Source organism: Sturnira hondurensis, unplaced genomic scaffold (assembly GCF_014824575.4).
Source record: "Sturnira hondurensis isolate 20B ecotype Veracruz unplaced genomic scaffold, ASM1482457v3 Scaffold0004136, whole genome shotgun sequence".
Lineage (NCBI taxonomy): Eukaryota > Metazoa > Chordata > Mammalia > Chiroptera > Phyllostomidae > Sturnira > Sturnira hondurensis.
The window spans coordinates 23,206,641-23,223,102 of record NW_028076767.1 but is presented as its reverse complement, the minus strand read 5'-3'; the positions used below and the strand labels follow the sequence as shown (position 1 = coordinate 23,223,102).

Genomic DNA, 16,462 nt, shown 5'->3' with positions numbered 1-16,462 from the left:
TTTTTAATTCAGATTTTCCAAAGTAACCTTCCTTCTAACTTTAAAAAGCTAAAATTTACAGGGGTGGTTTTTGGATGATTCAATGTCCCTCACCATCTGACAGACCAAAAGCTCTAACTAGAACTTTTCCAAAAGGAGACAACCCCCTTGCCTCTTTCAAAGACAGAAAACATAGCTGAAAACAGATTTTTCTTACAGAAAATCTCCACAAATGGGTAGGCAATTAATGTTTTCTTCTTCATTCATTCATACAGTCCCCAAATTCTTTACCAATGACATAATTTTTTTAAACCAGAATAAAAAAATTAAGAACAAGTAAGGTCCTTATCCTACCTTACACTAGTTAAGGTCTTTGCCTCAGAGATGGGTGGAAATCAGCAGCAAACTGTCAAGACAACCTTTTGGCCTACCTACTACAAACCTCCCATAATAACATCAAGTCTTCTTACTTCCATGTTGTCATTCTCTCATAGGAAAGATTTATTTTAAGGTGGAAGGCTTAGCTGCTTTTAGGGTTAAGTGGAAACAAAAATTATGACAGGCTAAAGTGTCTTTTTGAGTGGAAGGGAATGGGGACACAGTATTTTAATATCTAATAACTATCAGATTTATAAGAAAAACCAAAAGCCTTTAAGATAGGCATACATTTAAACATTATATAAACCTATCTCTCCTAACATTCATATGAATACACTCTTTAATCGAACAAGTAATAAAAGCTAACTATTTTAAGTACTAACAATGAAATCAGTTCCCACAATATAAAAAAATAACATTTATAAATGTTTTTCTCTGACCTTGGTAACAGGCCAGAGACGGATATAGCTCACCTTGGTACGAACAGATTTTGCAGGTGTTTTAGTATACTTTGAACATATAGATTAGGCTCTTTAATAACTGGCAATGGAATAGAATCTTTCGGCAACACTAAAGCCATAATCCAGTCTGTATATACATCAACACAGTATTTTACAGTTTCTCCATCCAATGGAAGGGTCAATCCATAGCAAATTACTTCCATGGTCCATTTTACCTAAACAAAAGAAAATATACAGATAGAATTACCACATATCCCTATCTATATCTCAGTAGACTGACTTAAAATGTTGACCTCTTTTACTGCCAAAAAAATCTCTCAATTGAAAATATATATTTTCATCTCAACGGCTAATATCTAGAATATCAGATTTATTCTAGAGAACACACTTTCCACATATGAGATATTCTTAGACATCTCCTAAGCAAAGGATTTAAGAAGAAAAATTATCTATTTCTAAATATTAAGTCTTTTTTAGTTTTTACCACCCCCCTTTTACATTTTTTATTTATTTTTAGAGAGAGAGGGGAAGAGAGGAGAAAGCGAGGGCGAGAAACATCAGTGTGTGGTGGCCTCTCATACACCCCCTATTGGGGACCTTGCCCGCAATCCAGGCATGCGCCCTGACTGGGAACTGAACCAGCAATCCTCTGTTTCACAGGCTGACACTCAATTCACTGAGCCACCCCAGCCAGGGCTTACCCTTTAGACATTATTATTGTTTGCTCTGTGAAATATAAAGTAAGTACAGGACATCTTAATTTTCCATATAGAATGGAGGCAAAGAAACAGGAAATTTTAGATACTTTTCACTACTTAATTACATAAGGGTACATGTGTCATTTAGGAGGAAATCATGTACACAAATTCAATCACATTTCATTTCCAGATTATGCAACGTTAACAAAAGGAAGGAAAATGAACCGATATTCAATTCTTATCTTGTGACTGCCACAGAAAATAATATTTAAAATTAAGAAGAACAAGCACAAGTGAGAATAGACTGAAGCAGAATAAAATTTTAACAAGGCAGTTAGCTACACTAAATGGGTTCCAGCCTCCTGACCCACCTGAATCACATCCTAGAAACTGAAAGAACTTGCCTAAGAGACTGCTGAACCACTGCCTGTAGTCATAAAGAATGAACAAGGTGTAATGGGAGAGAGAAAACAGCCCAATTTGCAAAAGAAGACGAAGCTATATTCCAATACTGTAGCATAAAAGGTTTAAGTGAATTCTAGATAAAACTGGAACTAATTACTAAGTAGATGATCAGTGAGCACTTGTAAAAGGGGAGCGTGATCACTGGGAACCAGTCTGCTCAAAAAGAACAAGTCATGCCAGACAAGCTTCCTTCCTTTATTAACAGGGTTACTATGAAGGCAGCTGACAATTATATAACCTTCACAGTTTACAAAGCTCTTTCATAAATATCATCTACCCATCAAAAACCCTGTGTGAGAGGGTAAAGTATCACTTTACAGATAAGAAGAAGCTTAGCAAGATTAAGCAATTTGGTCCAAGTCACTGGTTTGGAAATACTAAAGCTGAAAACTTGAACCCTGGTCTTCCAACTAGAAATGAGAGGCTATTCTCATTATGCCATTAATGACCTTCTCTGGCAAAGGGAAATCTAGACTTTAGTAAGAAATTCGGTGAGATGCAGGATGTCCTGCAGTCAAGATGGAGACCTATGATCGAAAACACAGTAGAATGGCTGGATTTATAATTGGTTGAAACACCAGATGACAGAGTAACACTGGAATAATGTACCAAGGTCATTATGGAAGAAGGTGCCCAATGGCATGCCAAAGACCCTGCCAAGACTTTAACTTAGAAAAAAAGAGAAAAATAGATTATATGCTGACCATTAGTAGATATCACAAAGCTAAAAAAGTATAGCTAATTTGTTAGATAGAAATTCAGGATTCAAAGTCTTCTGCAGCATAAAACTAAAGTTGAACCAAGATAAATATGCAAATTAAATTTTTTGGATAATTTTCTTTTAGATTTTTTATTTATTTATCTTTAGAGGGGAAGGGAAGGAGAGAAGGAGAGAAATATCAATGTATGGTTGCTTCTTGTTGAGTCCCTTGCTGGGAACTGGCCTGCAACCCAGGCATGTGCCCTGACTGGGAATCAAACCACGATCCTTTGGTTCGCAGGCCCGCGCTCAATCCACTGAGCTACACCAGCCAGGGCTTGCAAATTAAAATTTTTAAGCTCGAAAACTACAAAGGCTAAGGGTAGAAAATACATAATAGCAATGTAACAATATAATGTAATGTAATATATGTGACATTAACATTAGGTAAGGGGGCAGGAGTTAGCTGCACAAGAGAAAGAATTTTAAAAGAGGCTGCAAGTCCCTAACTATCAGATGAAAGACAAAGGGGCAGGTATCTCCAGTGATATCTTCACATGATTTAACTGTACAATTCTAGAGGACACCAGATAAAAGGACTAGTCTCCTATCTTTTTAAGGGTAGGAACAGAGAATAAACAAGGGTGGTACCAGAGCACCTCTATCAACTCCTGTACCACCTCTTCCCAGGACAAAGCAGCAAGGGATTCCAAATATGCCAAAAGGAGAGTGTACCACAGTAAGCAATGCTCCTTGGGGTAAGTCTCTGTTGGTGCACTCTGAAGAGAATAAAAATGCTCCTCAGGTAAAATGAAGACTTTCCACACACACCTCTGAATGGAAATCTGAAGACTGAGTCTTGAGTTCAGGAGAAAGGTCCTGACACACAAGTGTCTGTCCTGGGCACACAGCTCACGTGGAGTTGAGTCTGGCTAGCAGGAAGTCCCAGCAGCACAATGACACAAGCTATTCCTTATAACTACCAGGAACTCTTGAGCCTCCAACCCTCAACCCAAATAAGATCAAAATCGAGAAGTCACATTGCATTAGGCAGAAATCCACTAAAAAGATGTTAAATAAATTCTTCATTAATAAACATGTATTTTTGCACAGTAGAATGAAATGCAGAAACACTTACTTCTTTGTCCGTTTTTAACAAACTCTCACTACCAGCCACTGAAGGAGTAACTAAGGCCTGCCCAAGAGGATGGACCACCGCATTTGCCACCTCTCGCCCAACGCTCTCTGGATAGCTGTGCAGAACACTGGTGTGACCCTGATCATTCTGAATCACCAAATGCAGGGACCTCCACTCAGAGTACATCGTGCCGCTAAAGGACTATCCGAATGGCACCTGAAAAGACAAAACACAATTACATGTCAAATTATACTGCTGCAAATTAATAAAAGGAAGTAAAATACAGATTTACCCTATGTAGCAAGACAAAGAAGCTGCAAACATACTGAATCAAGACTGAGAAAAAAACACATCTAAATATTTTGAGAAATGTCCTAAACTAGCCTCATGGTGAGACTGGGTAGGAAGGCAAACCCTAAGAAGAAACTAGCTGTCTGACAACCTCCCCCAAAAGAGCCCTCAGAAGCCCCAAGTGGAGCTGGGACAGACGGCCACTGTGCAAAGGGACAAAATGATACGCTTATCATTTTCACTGGCCGTACACTTATCAGATCTGGTACGCTTATAGCGTGAGGGAACCCTCCTCACTCTATGTTCCAGGATAGAGACAGGTGAAAGAATGGAGTACCTTAAGTAGGAAAGGGAGACAAAGGAAAGAGTTTACTTGAAGACCCAGATTTTTCAGTCAACGGTTTCTAAGTACCTACGACACATGCTGCACACACACCCCTGCAATTCCCCACCAGTGTCCTCAATCAGACATATTATTTTTGAGAATACCTCGTTCCCTGCAGCAGTGGCACACAAACTTCAGTAATGAAACACATAGAAGTCATAGTGTCGTTCAGAAAGCATAAGAAGAGCTGCCACTTACTGAGTATTTACTACATACTACTCATGTGATCATCAAAACAACTCTATGAATATTAAATAATGTTATCTCAACTTCACAGATGAAAAAAGTGAGGCATAGAAAGGTTTGCTTCTTACCTGAGGCTTCCATAATGTGGTAGCCTCCCATTACCATAATGTGGTAGAGCTGGGTTTTGAACCCACATTTGCTGGATTCCAGGGATCATATTCTTAACCATGGCATGTACAGTCTCTCGCTATTCTATACATTCTCTATGGCACGTACTGCTTCTCCCGAGGCTATATATTCTCCATGAAATGATGTCTAAGTCTATCATACCAATGAGAAATTTTAGCCACAGAAAGCGTATCTGCATGAATACAATGTAATTACAAATCATAAATGCTATATCCATGAAGAGTCAAGGATGGTTAGCCCTTTCCAAATCATTTGTTTGTTTCTACTTACTACTTGCTGTGAAATGTTTGCCCAGCCAGCAATGTTTAAACAAAATATACGGGTACATATAATCTTTAAAAAGTTCTATCACTTAAGCTAATTTTTCTTCAAGCTGAAAGAAACTAGCATTGTTTAACTTTACCTTAGAAAACTTCATTTCATCTCAACAAGTATCAGTGTTTTTCAAGAGGACACGGTATTTGTGAATCACTGGCCTACAGAATGAAGATCAAACTCCCTAGCATGAAAGTCAAAGTCATTCACAAATTGGTCCCAAACTACCTTTCTTTCTCCTTTCCATACAAGAGGAAGCCACCACTTTCCCTTTCCCCTCCCATGTCCCATCCCATGATTTTATTCAATCTCCCCAGCTTCCTTTGGAGTCTGGTGAACTAGGCCGAGGCACCACTCGGTGACACTACATGGCCTGATGTCCTCCTCCTCTAACACTAAGAAGCCCTGAAAGGGGAAGACAGGAGGGATGCACTGGCAATGAACAAGGTACCTGCAATTTGAGGGAGGATGGATGCCTTAGTTTCCTCAGAATTTTTAAGGTATTTCACCCAAAATATCCTGGTGCCTTCCACATCCCCCTTTCCAAAATGGAAGGGGAAAAAAGGAACCTCTGATATGATAGGGAACCATCCGATCAGACGACAACTTTTTTCCATGCCACATACTTTTTCATCATTAAAAAAATCATATATATTATACATATACACATATATATACAGTATAAAATATACACACTATATAGTAGTTTTTCAACTTTTTCATTTTTTTGTCTGGTTTCATTCACTACCCAAATAAGCCACCTCTCTGGATAAATAATTTATCTCAATAACCCAACATTTCCTATTGTATTTTGCTCCACTCTAACTCAGTATTATTGAAATAATTTTTCTATGTAGTCATAACTAGGGATTGTATACTTTTCTGTAAGTTTTTATGCATTCAACAGTATTTATGAATATGCTTCCAATTCGTAAGATTTTTCCTAATGGCGGTGAAACATTCCATGACACGGACATGGCATAATTTATTAACCAGTCTCCTAATGAGGTACATTTACTTCATTCCGCAACTCCCACTGTTTTTTGTTTGTTTTGTTTTTTGTTACCAACCAATATTGATGCAATAAACAGGCTTGTTCATATATTTAAAACAGTGGCCTTTCAATTTCTATGACAAATTCCCAAGGGTGAAATGCTTGGATCAAAGAATATATGTACTTTTAATGGTTAGTAAGTCTTGCCAGATTGCATCTCAAAAAAGCCGTAACAACTCCATTTACATTATGACTGAATGGAACCTCTTTCCTCCTCTCACCACCAACTTCCTACCGGGAATCAGACTGATTAGTTTGCCAATTTGACAGGTATGAAGTAAAATTTATTTTAGCCAAATATTGACCTTTATTTTATAACTTCTATTTTTGAACCTGATTTAACGTATTTTTTGGACCATAAGACGCACTTAGGTATTAGAAGAAAAAAATTTTGAAGCAAAAAAAGTGGTAAAATATTTAATAACATAAATAACACAATATTTCACCAATGTAAACGTGAACAGAACTCAACAGCAGCATTAACAACCATTATTCCTCCCCAGATGTGGGGGGGAAATGTGTGTCTTATAGTCTGAAAAATACGGGTGGTTTCTCCCTCCCATCTACGTTATCAGCATTTTTCAGTGTAAGTCATGAAATAAATGAAATGGTTAATGCTTTAATTTTTAATTATATGAATATACAATAAAGGCATCATAAATAGTAAAGGTAAGTCATATTCTGTGAAACTTGCTTCATTTTTTTATATATGCATTTGTTCTGGGTCATAATGTAAAATACACTTCACTTACTATATGGGTCAAGATCCAAGAGTTTGAAAATATAACCCTAAAGTATATATGAAGTTTACAAGATTTCCATGAAAGATAATTGTTGAATTGTTCACATCAAAGTTTTATATTCATCTGGAATTTACTTCTCTGTAAGAGGTGTAAAAAAGGTCCAATTTAATTTTCTTCTAGATAGTTGTGCCAGCATCATCTATTAAAACTACACCCTTTCTCACTAAACTGAAATACCAGTCGGGTCATATTAAATTCTCATTTATATGGGAGTCTGTTTGTGACTCTGTTCTGCTCAACCATTTGAATATTCCTAATGCTAGTGCCAACATTTAAATTCAGTGACTTGATGAAATTTCTTAATATTTATAAAGGAAGCCCCCTTTACTTTCCACTAGTCTTTTAAAACCTGTATTGGCTATTCTCAGTCATTTATTCTTTCATATAAAGTTTAAGATTATTTTACCCAATTTTTAAAAATCCTTACTGGAATTCTCATTGAAATTGCTTAGTCTACCTTCCCAGACTCATCTTCTACTACCACTTCCCTCCCGCCCCACGCCCCTACACACCCCCAACATACTGACAAGCTACAGCCACAATTATCGGTCATTCCTCAAACCTAACAAGCATTTTCATACTCCAGATTGTTGCTCACGGTACTCCCACTGAGTTAACTGCCACTCCTCACCTTGTCTACCCTGATCCACCTTATGAAGTACTTTTTTTTTTAATCCTCACCCAAGGACATTTTTTCATTGCTTTTTAGAGAGAGAAACAGTGCAAGAGAGAAGCATCAACTGGGGGCCTCCCTTATGCATCCTGACAGAATTCAAACCCACAGCCTTTCCGTTACAGGACAATGCTCCAACCAACTGAGCCACACCAGCCAGGCCAGGACTCATTCTTTAAGACACAGCTCAAACGTCCTCTCTTTGGTAAAACTTTTCTTGATTCCTCATGCCATCCCTCCTCCTCAGCTCTGAGTGCCTGTTAAGAGGCTGTCAACACCAAGCTTCATATTAGCTTATTCGTTAGATGTGTAAAGATATCTTCACCACAAGGGTGTCAACCTTTCTTGAGTGGAAACCTCACTTCCTGAATCTTTTGGTCATCCCTGGCACATAGTAGATACTGAATAAATGTTTCAAAATGTCAAGGTTTACCCACAGGAAAAAGGAATATATTATTCCTTTTAGGTGGTGTTCCCTTTATTCCACTTAAGTATGTCCAGAATTTTGTATGCCATATACAAATAAAAATCAAAAAATGTCCATTTGCTTTAAGCTAATTATTAGTAAAAAAATGAGCTGATGGTTTCCAAATATTTAAGGAATATTTAGCATACATCCCAGATTACAGATTATTGGAAGAAAAAAATATTTTAAGGAAAAAAAAGAAAACAAGCTAGTTCTCAAATTCCATGTAGGAGGCTCTGGTATGAAATGCATATTCCAGCCCTTACCGGTGTGGCTCAGTGGACTGAGCACCAGCCTGGGAACCAGAGGCTCCCCAGTTCGATTCCTAGTCAGGGCACATGCCTGAGTTGTGGGCCAGCTCCCCAGTAGAGGGCTCAGTGAGAAGCAACCGCACATTGAAGTTTCTCTCCTTTCTCTCTCATTCCCCTCTTTCTAAAACTAAATAAATTAAATTTAAAAGTTTTTTTTAAATACAAGGAAAAAACAATCAGAACAAGCTTAATAGCCTTTAAATTCTTGTTAAAATTTTTTGAAAGTTTTTAAATATAAGAAAACTTAATTAAGTATATTAATGTTTAAATGATTAAATGTAAGAAAATGAAATAAATGCTTTCAAGCAACTTACAGCCCTAGCCGGGTGGCTCAGTTAGTTGGAGCATCATCCTGTAAACCAAAAGGTCACAGGTTCAATTACCAGTCAGGGCACACGCCTATATTGTGGGTTTGGTCCCTGGTCATGGCGCATATGAGAGGAAAAAAACCAATCTGTCTCACATTGATGCTTCTCTCTTTCTCTCTCTCTCTCCACCCACCCCCTCACCAAAGCAATGGAAAAAATCGGATGAGGGTATAAAAAATAGAATAACCATAATGAGAGCATAAAAACTACATATACTAAAATGTAGCCATTAAACATAGATATGAGAAGCATGAAAGTATGTAGGAGGACTAGTTAAGAGCTAGGGTTCTAGAACTAGACTCCTTAGATTCAAATCCCAACTTTATCACCTGCAAGCTGGAAAACCTTGCAAACATTATTCTAACTCTGTGTCTGAGCATCCTCATCCGTAAAATGAGAATAACAGTAAGATAATAGTCTACTTCCATGTTGTTGTGGTGATGAGAACATCAATCAATGTATGTAATAAGATGTTTAGAGCCCTGGCTGATGTAGCTCAGTGGATTGAGCACGGGCCTGCGAACCAAATGATCACGGTTCAATTCCCCGTCAGGGCACATGCCTGGGTTGCACGCCAGTTCCCAGCAGGGACTGCACCAGAAGCAACCATAAATTGATATTTCTCTCCTTCTCTTCCCTTCTAAAGATAAATAAATAAAAATTTTAAAAAAAGATGTTTAGAACATGTCCTACTCCATAGTGAGCAATCAATAAATAACTATTCCTTGGAGGGACAAAAACATATATCATCATTAAAACTAGATATACACATGACTAACAATTAGAAGGATCACAGAGAAATGCAAGTAATTCTGAGCAGCAGAACAGGTACTGTTTGATGTAGTAAGTTTTTATTTATAGATTATCATGCCATGGAATTGATGAGTACCATATCAGCATCCTGACTACATGTATAAACACCCAGACACTGGCAGTAGCCACTAAGTTGACTCAATAGTTACTAACCACCCACTATATACAATGCAGTTGTTAAGACCAAGAAGGACACAGATTAATAGGACTTGGTTCCTGTTTCAAATGAGTTTATAGTTTAATTAATGAAATAAGACACACATAAATAACTAATCTAAGTTAGAAAGTTGAAGTACTAAATGCCATTTTTAAAAGGTTTTAGGGAAGATATTACGGAAATTCAGAGGACAAAAGATTACTTTTGGCTGACAGAGGGCTGAGGTAGAAAACAAGATAAGATCAGGGAAGACTACAGCTCACGGGGCATATGAACTGGGTACTGAGAGTACAATTTTAATAAGATAACAAAACTTAGTGGATAAGAACAAGAGTAAGCCCTGGCTGGTGTGCCTCAATGGACTGACTGAGCATCGGCCTATAAACTAAAAGGCCACTAGTTCAATTCCCAGTCGGGGCACATGCCTTGATTATGCGCCAGGTCCCCAGCTGGGGGTGTGTGAGAGGCAACCAATCAATGTTTCTCTCACACATCAATGTTTTTCTCCCTCTTTCCCTCCTCAAAAAATAAATAAATAAAACATTTTACAAAAAGAGTAAGAGTAAGAGACAGGTAGAAGAAAAAAAGAAAACTATGTAAAAAAGAAAGGATTCCTGCTTCAAGTAGCAAAAAACAGCACCAGAGACTAAAAGCCAAAGTGGCAAAAAAGAAAGCTGTATGTAGAAGGTGCTAAGATTTCAAAGTTAAGCAGTGACCAATTTTGAAAGACTATGGATAATAGACTGGTAATTAATTTAGCAAAAACTCAGAGCAGAGAATGTTTACCTTTATCGTGGAAATGATACAACAGGAACGCGGAAATCCTGTTAAAGAAATTTCATGTAAGTGTCCAAGACAGGCAGGCTGAGGACAGGCAGGAAAACAAACTCCAGTGTGGCTAATATACTGAGGAGGGGGAGGGCAGGAAGGATGGGGACAAGGATGAGGAGGGCTGGACACTGCAGTGAGATACGAAGGCATGACTGACATCAGATGATTAAAGGCTCTGACTGCTGTGTTAAGGATCCTGTGTCTCCTCCCCAGACAGGCTGTCATCTAACAACATGAGCTGCTAGCACAAAAGTCTCTACCGTCAATGCTCCAGAAGTTAATGTGATAGGAGCAAGGGGAAGATGACAGTGTTCCCTTGCAGATCACTTAATTCCCTTCCCAACTCTAAATGCACCCACTTTCTAGGACTCTCTCTGGAGGTGTCTATTTCAGTTGATGTGTACTGGGTAACAGCTCAGAGCTTGTCGGTACTGCCACAGAGTAACATGAAGGTTTGGCCTAACTGACCAATTACTAAAATGATGAATACAGTGGCAGATACACTAAGACCACAGCTTGACATTAATTACATCAACTGACTCACCAATATTTACTACATGCCTTCTATATACCAGGCACAGAGAATAAAACAATAACTAAATATCCCTGTTCCCAAAGAGCTTCAAGTCTAATTACAGAGAACAATTTTTAAAAAAACTCTGCAGAGCAAATCTAGACATCAATGATCTCATTACACAAACATCTATTAAACATCTGCTACATACCAGGTATTGTCCTCGGATGCAGGTACCAGTGTCCTGTAAATATAAATAGGACATAATGGCTGCCCAAAGAAGGCTTCAGAGTGAGGAAGCCAAGCGAAATTCATGGCACCATAGTACAGCATTCAACATCCCATAACTGACGAAATGAGATATCAAGGCAACAACATACAACAGAAAAACTACTGAAGATCTTGCTTACTAACAATGTACCTTCATATAATTGATCATTTTTAAAGAGTTTTCACATATTACTTCATTCTATTCCAATAACAACCTACAAAGCTAAGTAAAGCAGCTAGCCCTAGGTGAGGAAACAAAGGAAGGTTAGGGCCTGCTCAGGTCACACCAAACAACGGTAGAACTGTAACAAGAAACTTGCCTCAAAGTTCAATGCTCTTTTCTTTTTTCTGACTCCATACTTCACCACATAACCCTGGACAAGTCACTTGCTATTTCTTTGTCATAGTTTTCTCATCTGTAAAACAGGGAGAATACCTGCAGTACCTAGCTAGCTAAAGTGATTTGGGAAAAGGATCAAATAAAACAATGTAAGTCAACATACTTTGAGATGTAAAAATACAAGGTACATGTTACCAGGCATGCCTCACTTCTCTTAGGAAAACGGCACACAGAGAGCCAAAACACTGAGTAAACAAACGAACCGTGCTAGATTTTAAGGCACACAAGTACACTCAAGGTCATCCATATAACTATGACAAATAAAGGGAAAAGGACCATAGTTCATATTTCTGTTGTAGTCCTATTGACCCTAAAGGCAAACATTGATCAAACTGATTGATCAATCAATGAATCGATCCAGTTTGGCTAAATAGGAATGTATTCACCTATATACCAGATTTTAACTGTTAGGGAACCTATCAAGCACTTGAATTACAAGACAGACAGACAGGTGCTGTCTACATTCCTCCTATTGTAGAAACAGGTTGTTTTTGCTAGTCTATCCAAAAAACATATGAATAACCCTGACGTCCCTACAACAACACCAACACACTTCTCATCTTTTATGCTTCAGACCTACTCTGACCTGTTCAACAGCCATATCTGCATTTAACTACTTAAATTAAATAATTTAACTGATGTAAATTAAACTAGAAATTCAGTTCCTTTGTTACACTAGTCACATTTCAAGCACTCAACAGTCACACGTGACTAGAAGCTACCATGCTGGTCAGCACGAATATAGAACAGACCACCACTGAGGAAAGTTCTGCTTGACAGAGCTGGCAGAAACTATACTTCAACTTTGATTACAACCTTGACTGTAGACTCCTTGAGGACAGAAGCTCTGTCTTCTGTACCTTGGTATCCCACTTTATACAGCAAAGTACATGTGGCACACATCAAACACTCACTTTACTTCTAATTAAATATCTCAAACACAACCAACTACTGGGCACACTTCCCCGATCCCCAGCAAGCACACAAAACAACAACAAAGACATCCTCTCACATGGGAGGAATGGGTGTGGAAGGAAATACTACATCCAGAAAACGTGGCCTGCTTTCTAGTCCTAGATGTGCTAGAAGCCAACCATGAAAAGTCTTGGGCAAGTTACCTACTTTCTTCACCTATAAAAACTTAGAATTAAGCTCCACATACCTTAATTCTGTAACTTTAACCATCTTGCTCCAAAGGAAATCATGTATTCTATCTGAAAAGTTTTTACAAATGCCAGGGAACACATCTGCTAACACTAATAGGAATCTCCAATTAAACAGAATCCATTTCTAGGTCTCAGGCTATTAGGATTAGAGTCACTTCAGTCTTTAACTGAGCATGTGGAATTTCTACCTTTACTTTGAAGATCAACTAAAGACCTTCTTAACCTCAGGCTTAAAGATTAAGTTTCTTCCATGTGCTTAGGCCAGAGCTGGATGCTGTCCATATCTGATCAGAGAAACAAGGACAGGTTTCTTGAGTATCTGAATTTAACATGAATTGTCCCATGAGTTTCTACATTAGCCTTGGCCTAAAAATTGAGCAAAAGTACAAAAGTGAATCAAGAAAATCTTTCTATACAGTCTTTATGCTGCAAAGAATGTCATTATTTGAAATGTGTGTTTTCTTATTTTGCCACATACTTCACCACATTTAACTGCTATAAAAATAGCTTTATTGCCCTGGCTGGTGTGGCTCAGTGGATTGAGTGCTGGCCTGTGAATCAAAAGGTGGCCGGCTCAATCCCCAGTCAGGGCGCGTGACTAGGTTACAGGCTTGGTCCCCAACAAGGGTATGAGAGTCAACCGCATACTGATGTTTCTCTTTCTCCCTCCCTCCCTCTCTAAAATGAATAAATAAAATCTTTAAAAATATATCTTTATTGTCTAACAACCATTTCATAATGACCTTCATAATACACACACTCACTTTTATAAGCCTTACATGGTTTTAAGACCAACCAAGAACAAATACAATCTGAATTACTGCCCTGCCTTCCTTTAAAAGTTATAAATATGATGGGTAATAGCACTTAAACCATTATGCACTAAAGATACACTAAGTTTCTCAATTTCTCCAACATCAAGGTTTTAGTTTTCATTAAGTACTTCTTATGTCATCTCTCCTGGTAAAAAGAATGAACTATTCCCAATAACAATTCTGTCTACGGGTATTTACCAAGCACCAACAAGGCAATAATATTTAATGGATGACAACTAAATACTATTTTGGACAATGAGATGAGGATATATGCAAAGCCTAAGAGCAACAGAAAGGTTTCCACTGAAGAACTGATTGTATCTGACTGTGATAAAGGCAGGCATTAAAAATCAACCAACGTTGGTTGCAGAGTTAGTCCCGCAGTGCCTTGCCAGTGGTTAAGAACTCAATGTGTTTATTCAATTGCTACATGGATAAATCAATGACCCTAACTAGAGTATTTCCAAGCAAAAAGAACAAAACTCTGTAGGTTAAGAACTATCACATACCTTTTGCAAAAATGGAAATAGAGAAGAATTTATTTGTAGCATGAAGCCTAGGGCACAAGGGTACTCAAACATTCCATTCAGTAAAACCTTTGTGAGTGTGCATGTCAAAGCACAGGGAGAACACATGGTTCAGGCTGCCCATGATCTAGTAGAAGAGACAGAAATACAACACTGAAAAATAACTGGTAAATCCCAGTATGCTAAGGAGCAGACTAAAATCCAAGGTGTTGGGGGTCACAGACTGAGACGCATCTTGAATGTTGGGAATGTTGAGCATTAGGCAGCCAGACACGGGAAGAAAAGGATATGTGTGTGTGTGTATGAGAAAGGGCAGTCGTGTGTGCATTTGGGTGGGGTGGGGAGAAAATGTGCAGGAAAGCCTCCGCAGAGGAACCGCGTATGCAAAGAGGACCCAGTGGTTAACGACATTTACCTAGGACCACTGTAGATTCAGGAAAACTCCAACCGACAGTTTTGCATGGCATGTCTATGCCCCAGAAAGGTCCAGCTCACTCAGAAATCCTGCAGATAGCTACTTCCCATCCCCGATGGAGTTTAAACAAGGAGTGGTCAGGAGTCAGTGGGCCCAATGAAAAGACCTCTCTCTGCCTGTGGAACTGCATTTTTAACAAATTCCCAGATGATTCTCCCACACGCTCAAAGAGAGAAATATTAAAACGTCTCTTGAGATGCAGAATTGCCTAAAGGCTCTCAAACTTTACTGCACACTGAAATCATATGGAAATCTTTTTTAAAAAAAAATACTGGTCTGGCTTCACCACCACCAACCCCCAAATTCCGATTTAATTGCTCTGGTGTGCTACCTGGGCGTCGGGAATCTTTAAAAGCTCCCCCAGGGTGATTTTAAACTGCTGCAAAGTTGGAGAGACACTGCCCTAATTTTAAAAACTTGAATCTGGAGTCAGACAGCTTGGGTTCAAATTACCAGCCAAGTGACCTTGGGCAAGTAAGTCACCTAACCACTAAGGGCCTCAGTTGCCTCCTCAGTAAAACGGGGACCATACTCCTACCTTACAAGGTTGTTAAGTTGGATGTGGTGAACGTAATGGCCTGGCACAACGCCTGGCATACAGTAAGCGCTTAACAAGGGTTCGCTGTTGATTCTCGGTATTAACTCTTCCCCATCCGAGTGTCACTGTGCAACTGGCAGCATCGTCCCCAGAGAGAGAAAGCAACTCGGCCACCCCTTCTCCGAGACCGAATTCTTCTCCGGAGCTGTCCGGCACCGCTCCAGACCCGCCCCCTCCCCCAGGGTGCCGGGAGAGAGCTTCGCCCGGCCCGGGCAGCTCCCAAGGACTAGACCAGGTTTGAACAGACCCGTCAGATGCGGCCGACTCCAGGGTCAAGTTTCCTGGGACCTCATGGGTCCCCGGAAAAAAATGCGGAGATGTGCTTCCGAAGGCCAGGCTCTGGGAGCACCCGGGGCGGAGAAGCAGGCTCGGCCGTGCCCGGACCGCCCGTAGGGGAGGAGAGGGGAGGAACCGGCACAGACTGGGAGGGCCGCCCGGTTACCTGAGGCGACGGGCGGGGCCCGCATTGCTGGGGCGGGTGCCGCCTCCGCCGGCCGCACTCGGCCTTCCGCCTCACGCCACCTGCTGCATAGGGCCGGCGTCCTTGCTGCCCCAGCCTCCTGTCCTCAGGCGGGTGGTCGGTCCACCGGTCAGCCACTCTCCGAGGGCGCCTGGGGACGACGAAGGCCGGTGGGGCCGGCCGGCTGAGCTCCGCTCAGTCAACTTCCGACTGCTAGGGGCGGCAGCGTCAAATAACTCCCCGAGCCTAGTGGACCACTGCGCGTGCGCCGCGCGTCGGATCAGAGACTTGCGCGAGTCCGACGCGGCGGCGTCAAATAATTCCCGAGACTTAGGGCCGGAAGCTGCGCTGGCGCAGCTATCCCAGGTCGCTGCGCGGGGTACGTTCCCTCCACCCGTTCCGAATCCAGCCGTGCGGGAGGAGTGAAATGACGGATGCACGTACTTCATCGCAATACAGGTTGGCTGGCGCCCCACCTGCGTCCCTATGACTCAATCCGGACTCTTCCAGGTTTAGGTGCGGACTGAATTTGGGTCTTCTCTGCAAGATTCTGGCTCCCACCCAGGTTCTGAAATT

The 16,462-nt window shown here is 40.2% G+C and overlaps 1 protein-coding gene across 5 annotated transcripts in view; it reads right to left on the bottom strand.

Annotated features, from left to right (window-relative positions):
- The window catches only part of RALGAPB (Ral GTPase activating protein non-catalytic subunit beta), an 88,058-nt gene extending 71,942 nt beyond the window's left edge, over positions 1-16,116 (bottom strand). For 3 of the 5 annotated variants that reach the window (XM_037044047.1, XM_037044050.1, XM_037044051.1), the window contains exons 1-3: positions 15,869-16,116; positions 3,820-4,035; positions 831-1,033 (exon numbers count right to left, since the gene is read on the bottom strand). In XM_037044047.1, coding sequence (XP_036899942.1) covers positions 831-1,033; positions 3,820-4,005 — 389 coding nt within the window. In that variant the 5' untranslated portion in view covers positions 4,006-4,035; positions 15,869-16,116. Of the gene's footprint in view, positions 1-830; positions 1,034-3,819; positions 4,036-14,335; positions 14,481-15,366; positions 15,654-15,868 lie in introns of those variants that run through there. The other 2 variants (XM_037044048.1, XM_037044049.1) reach the window with 2 other exon arrangements.
- Positions 16,117-16,462: the final 346 nt, after the last annotated feature.